The 6,000-nt window shown below is 44.7% G+C and overlaps 1 protein-coding gene across 1 annotated transcript in view; it reads left to right on the top strand.

The window, feature by feature from the left end:
• Nucleotides 1–6,000, top strand: part of grm1a (glutamate receptor, metabotropic 1a) — a 31,662-nt gene continuing 25,662 nt past the window's right edge. The window contains exons 1-2 of the mRNA XM_041958596.1: nt 1–730; nt 3,789–4,038. Of these exons, the coding sequence (XP_041814530.1) occupies nt 1–730; nt 3,789–4,038 (980 nt within the window). The remainder of the gene's footprint in view (nt 731–3,788; nt 4,039–6,000) is intronic.

Here is a 6,000-nt window from a genome sequence, read left to right as displayed (position 1 = left end):
ATGTGGCACAGTATGGCACGCGTAAAGATGGGTCTCCTCGCTCTCCTGTGTCTCCCTGCGTTTTTCCTCCGCGTCTTCGTGCTCTCCCACAGCAGCAGCATCTATGAGCGGTCGGTGGTCCCCCGCGCCGTGTCCCGCTCCGTGGCCCGCATGGACGGAGACGTGATCATCGGCGCGCTCTTCTCCGTCCACCACCAGCCGTCGGCGGAGAAGGTGGCGGAGCGGAAGTGCGGGGACGTCCGCGAGCAGTATGGCATCCAGAGGGTGGAGGCCATGTTCCACACGTTGGACCGGATCAATGCCGACCCGAACCTGCTCCCTAACATCAGCCTGGGCTGCGAGATCCGGGACTCCTGCTGGCACTCCTCCGTGGCGCTGGAGCAAAGCATCGAGTTCATCCGGGACTCCCTCATCTCCATCCGGGATGATAAGGACGGGTCCAAATGGTGCATTGACGGCACCCCGTCCCACCAGCCTCCACCCTCCAAGAAGCCCATCGCCGGAGTGATCGGACCGGGATCCAGCTCTGTGGCCATTCAGGTGCAGAACCTTCTGCAGCTCTTCAACATCCCGCAGATCGCCTACTCTGCCACCAGCATCGACCTGAGTGACAAGACTCTGTTCAAATACTTCCTGAGGGTCGTGCCATCAGACACCCTCCAGGCCCGGGCCATGCTGGACATCGTCAAGCGGTACAACTGGACCTATGTGTCTGCAGTGCACACTGAGGGTGAGACTCCCCATTACCGACCTCTCTAACAGGGAAATCACCCTCATGTGTAAAACAGCCATGTTGTTTGTAAGTTTTGTCATGGTTTATAGTGACCTCATCATTCATTATGGTGTTTTAATCACCCATGTCATCACTAAAGTGTAACCATTCATTAGCTTTCTGACTTTGATATTCATTTTAAACATATTTTTGAAAAATTCTAGAGATTCTGGGCCTATGAAATAATTGGCGAAAATGACAAAATGTGCATAGAACAGCTTAATGGAAGAGTATGGACTCTCCATCCTCAAACAGTCCCACTTTTACAGGTTTTTGCAGGTGCACGTCCTTCCGTGTTGGACTCTCAAGAGGGGCTGGATGTCAAAGAGAAGTAGTCAGCCCATTACCTCTCCATGCTTTATGTACAGTATCTGCTTGTCTCTATCTCAGGTTTTCACTCTGGAGCAGGTAGTTGCATCCTTACATATGCATGTGTAAGTAAATCTTCACTAGGATTTTTTCTGCAGCTGTCTGGAGTTGGGGGTTGTGTGGGCATTACTTCAAGCATCCTCCCACACATGCATCATCCTTCAGCTGTGTGTGCATGTATTAATTAGTGTGGACTGTAGAGTGTATGCCGAGTAAACATTGGATTGTATATCCTTTTGTTTCTTTGAGTAATATGTGTACTGCTACTCTCTCCTCCTCCGTGCCACTGTGTTATAACGTGTTTTAGTATGTGGAACCAAAGCTGGAGGTTCTTGGCTGTGTTATCAGAGTCACCATAGCAAGTTTTAAAAGTCAGCATCCAGCCAAACACACAAGGGACCGTTTTAGCATTAACAATTTAGGTGTTAATTTGCAAATGTTAAATGAATTCCATGGTTAAGTCAGGAGGATGAGGCTCCAGTGAAAAATGACACTACTGTTTCAAATTCCACCGGATACATATAAATTAAAATGAACGTCTTATCTCCACAGAAACACGAGCAATAACATTATTCAGTATTTCATTCCACGATGGGCTCACTTTCTTTTTGAGAACTCCGTCCTCATTTGTTCAGATGAACAGCACAACAGTGTATTATGGAGGAGGCAGGAGGTAAAAGAGAGAGAGGGGCTGGGTAGACAGAGTAATTACTGCGAAGTGAATTATGTCCATAGCTTTTCATTAAAGTCTTAGTGAAACACAGTCTGTGATGTGCACCCAAATTATGACTGACAGGCTGCATTACCCAGGATCCCCCCTGAGGAGCTGTGGACTCACAGGGAGTGTAAAACATCTATGGAAAGTCCTATTATAGTCGGTGTTGGAGAGAGGCTTTGCCACAGGTTGCTATCAGATAGATGAAGAGAGGGAGTTAGGGAGCTGTAGTACCTTGAGGCATAACTAGGTGGCGTCAGCTGTCTGACCTTCAACATACCAACAGGAGGATCCTCTGGGACTGAAGTCATAACGTGAGAGTAATGAAAGACCAGTCAGCGGAAAGATAGATTTGATTGTAAGCAACATCATTTACTCAATAGGCTGCAGTGTGAGTGACAAAAGTAGGATACTTCCCAAAAAAAAGGTAAAACTGGAACACATTGTTTTTCTTCTGCACACAGACATTTTTTAAATATAAATCCTTATGCTGACTATAGGTTCAGTGTTGTAAGAGACAACAGCTCACGAGTTTGGAGCCACAGTAAATGTTTAGAGCTGAGACGTCACATCATAATTTGTATAATGCAGGCCTTACCCTGACCTTTGAGGAGTCATGCAAATCCACTTGTTTGTTTTGCTCTGTCTTTAGTTATCTCTGAAATGGTGGTCACGACTGGCTTAAGCTCATGAGTTTTTCCTCTCCACCACCTTAGACAAGTTATAAATGCAGCCTGTTCCCGTAGCAACAGCTAGGTCTGTGAAATTGCATAAATTACCTGTCCTGATTGCCATCAGTCTGGTAGGAATACTCAAAGCAGTTTTTTTTCGGTGGTCATTGTCAAATGGGCTGTCAACTAGTGCACCACCACCCACCTGTCTCTCAGCCTAGATGGAAAGAGTGAAATAATTGGATATCATTATTTCCATTTAGCAGTGGGAGAATGAAATGAGGCAACTGAAAATATCATCAAAGGACTATTGGAAAACCAACACATTGTGTGCCAGCGCAAATGCATTACTGTGATGCTCATTTCAGTCGCTGTCTTCCTTGCTGTATAAAGCCATGCCATGCACAGATAGCATCCATTCTTCATCACCCATATAAGGGGAGAGCGGCACGGAGGCCCTCAGGAACCTGGCCTCCCAACAAGCCAATCGCACAACAAACGCTTTCAAGATTGTTATGGAACGGCGCCGTTAATTTCCTTTTGACAGCATGCACACGCAGACACATGTTCGAGCATGCACAAGTGATTGGATTGTTTGTGTAATCCAGCTCTCATGCTAAAGAGCCGTGGGCTTTGCCAATCCAGATCGCGACACATTAGTCGAGCGCCGCGGTCCGAATGGGAATGGATTTAGACTAAAACAGCTTTGCCGGGGCTCTTGATTGGGATGGTGTGCAGTTAAACAAGGACACTGAAGCTATCTTCACCCCCTTTTGGCTTTGATTGCAATCAGTAGCCAGTGAACTCTCTGACACTCATTATCAGAGGATCAGAGCTTCAGATCAGTCGGGATTTGACACACTGAACAACTGCTGCAGGGGGGATGTGTGCTTTAAGATTAACATTGATTGTCCATCAGTGAAATAATTAGAAATGTATGGTTGAAAGCAATTACTAATGCTATTTAATAATGTCAGTGTGTTTTTGCATGTAACAGAGCATGTAATGCTTTGTTATCACTAAAGCATTGATTGTGTCACTTACAATTAGAGAGCAATGCTGCATATTTTGAGTTCACAATTAATGAAAATGCCACAGCCAGTGTATTAATCCATATCCACAAAGGCTAATTTAAGAAATGGGATTACCAGACAGTGAGAATGCATTTAACTTGGAAAGTGTTTAATTCCACTCAGGATAGACTGTTTTCAAGCTGAGTTATCAGTATTTAATAACAGTCTATTTTCTTCATCTCCTGCAGGAAACTATGGGGAGAGTGGCATGGAGGCTTTCAAGGAGCTGGCCTCTCAGGAAGGCTTATGCATTGCCCACTCGGACAAGATCTACAGTAACGCAGGGGAGAAGCACTACGATCGCCTTCTGAGGAAACTGCGGGAACGTCTTCCCAAAGCCCGCGTGGTGGTGTGCTTCTGCGAGGGTATGACTGTCCGAGGTCTCCTGATGGCCATGAGGAGGCTGGGGGTGTTTGGGGAGTTCCTTCTCATTGGCAGGTATGGATGTGGTACCTTTTTATTTATTTATTTTCTGATTCACACATGACAGCATCTCTCTGGATGGCAAGAAATCGGTTAACAGGCGGGAAGGCTGCAAGATGCTTCCTTGTCTTCCTGATGTGCATGTCACCAAGGCAACCAAGAAAAATTAGACCACATACCAATAGCACTGAATAGAAATGAATAATTGGTATTTCTGTCACAGAGATGAAACAAGAGAGGGAAACAATGCCCGCGGTCCATTTTCTCCATTTGTGCTGTTTCTTATTTGACTTTTCAAGGCAATCATTTGCATTTTGCAATTAAAGAGAAGCACACAACACATATATTTGAATACATGAAGATCAAATTGAATCAATAAGAATTGTAAAAAATTCTCCTTTTTGTGATCGCACCTCCCCTCTGGATATTTACTCCACTTCTTCTGTCCATTTTTCTCCTCTTCCGCTCTTTCCCTGTTGGTTGGTCGATGTAGAGTGACAGTGACTGACTGTAGCTGTAATCTCAGTCATTAGAAAAGGGCAAGTAGAGTCGTCTCACACACTTATACAGCGGCACGTTACACCACGAAACAACCCTCAAGGAACGTTCACACTTGTCAGCGAAAGCCACAGCAACCTTGATGCTACTTCTCAGTTCATTCATGCAATACCTTCTCCCCATCACGTCAGAGTGGGAGGAGGTTTTTGGCACCGGTCTGTTGTGGGGCAGTTGTCAGCCGTCTGTTACGCGAGGAGGACTTTAATAAGGCAGCTAAGGATGACCGAGGCTTGTAGCCTAGCTTAGCAGTATTCGCTGGAGATTTGCTGAACACAGCGTGAGAGCAGCTCAAATTCTGAGCCATCATCCTCTAACTGGAAGAACCAGAGAGAGTGTGAAATTGTTCAGATTTTGACCGTAGCACATGTTCAAAGATTGGGACCAGTACAGACAAAACGTTTAAAATCAGGTTACAATGTTAATTGCATGTGAGAAGTAATTTTGTGATGAAGACTTGTGGGCAGTTTTTTGTTGGGTAAATTCTACAATTCTGAAGAATTTCTTGGCAGTGCACATTCCACGTATTGCCTGTGTAGCTTAAGTCTGAAACAGTTAATTTCTCTGTGCCCTAGAGCTTGATTGTTGCACAAAATATTTTATGATCAATGAGCCACAGTGTTGCACTGGTTGATGTCTTACTTCAATACCATGACCATGGGCACTCTATTCACCATCCTCATGCTGTAAATGTATGGTCAATATATTTGTGACCAGCTTTTAAAGATTTACAGCTGCAGTACGAAAAAATCGTCCGCAAGCTGAGAGTCACAGACAGGGTGGACCGATTTTGGTCTTTTTATGGGAATTGTTGATGGCAGAAAAAAGCCACTAAGGTGAACACCTTTTTTCATCATATCTAGTATCTTTCTATGTATTTACACACATTCATAAGTCTCTCTTCTATTGGCAGGCACTGAGGGATTTGTTTCTTGTCAATTCCATTATCCTTGAAGAAGCCTTTCTTTTTTCCTGTAATATCTCCCAGTGGCAGAAATAAAGAGAAGACAAGTGCTGCTTATGTATGTGTTATATTCAACGCATACATGCATATTTAGGTTCTTGGTAGGGGAAGGCTTTTCAGATGCAGAACATGCCTTTTAAATTATCCATTATAATGACACTCCTGGGTTGCATTCCTTGCCATATCTCTCCTTTTCTCTTTCCTCCATAGGAGAAGGGAAAGTGGGTCTTTTTTTAGCTTTTGTGGAAGTCTCCATGGGCGGAAGAAATGCTTCTGGGTCAGAGAGAGAGAGAAGGAGAAGGCAATAGAGAGACAGAGTGTGTAAAAATGACAGAGGAAGTCTGGGCCAACACAGATGCCAAGCCATGTGTGTGTGTGTTTTCCTGGCATGTAGTGAACAACTGAATGAAGCTCGCAGACAGGTATCAGCTCAACAAAGGAGAGCTTGTTTTCTTAAT

This window comes from Chelmon rostratus, chromosome 18 (genome assembly GCF_017976325.1).
Source record: "Chelmon rostratus isolate fCheRos1 chromosome 18, fCheRos1.pri, whole genome shotgun sequence".
Lineage (NCBI taxonomy): Eukaryota > Metazoa > Chordata > Actinopteri > Chaetodontiformes > Chaetodontidae > Chelmon > Chelmon rostratus.
This window is presented reverse-complemented; position numbering and strand designations above follow the sequence as displayed.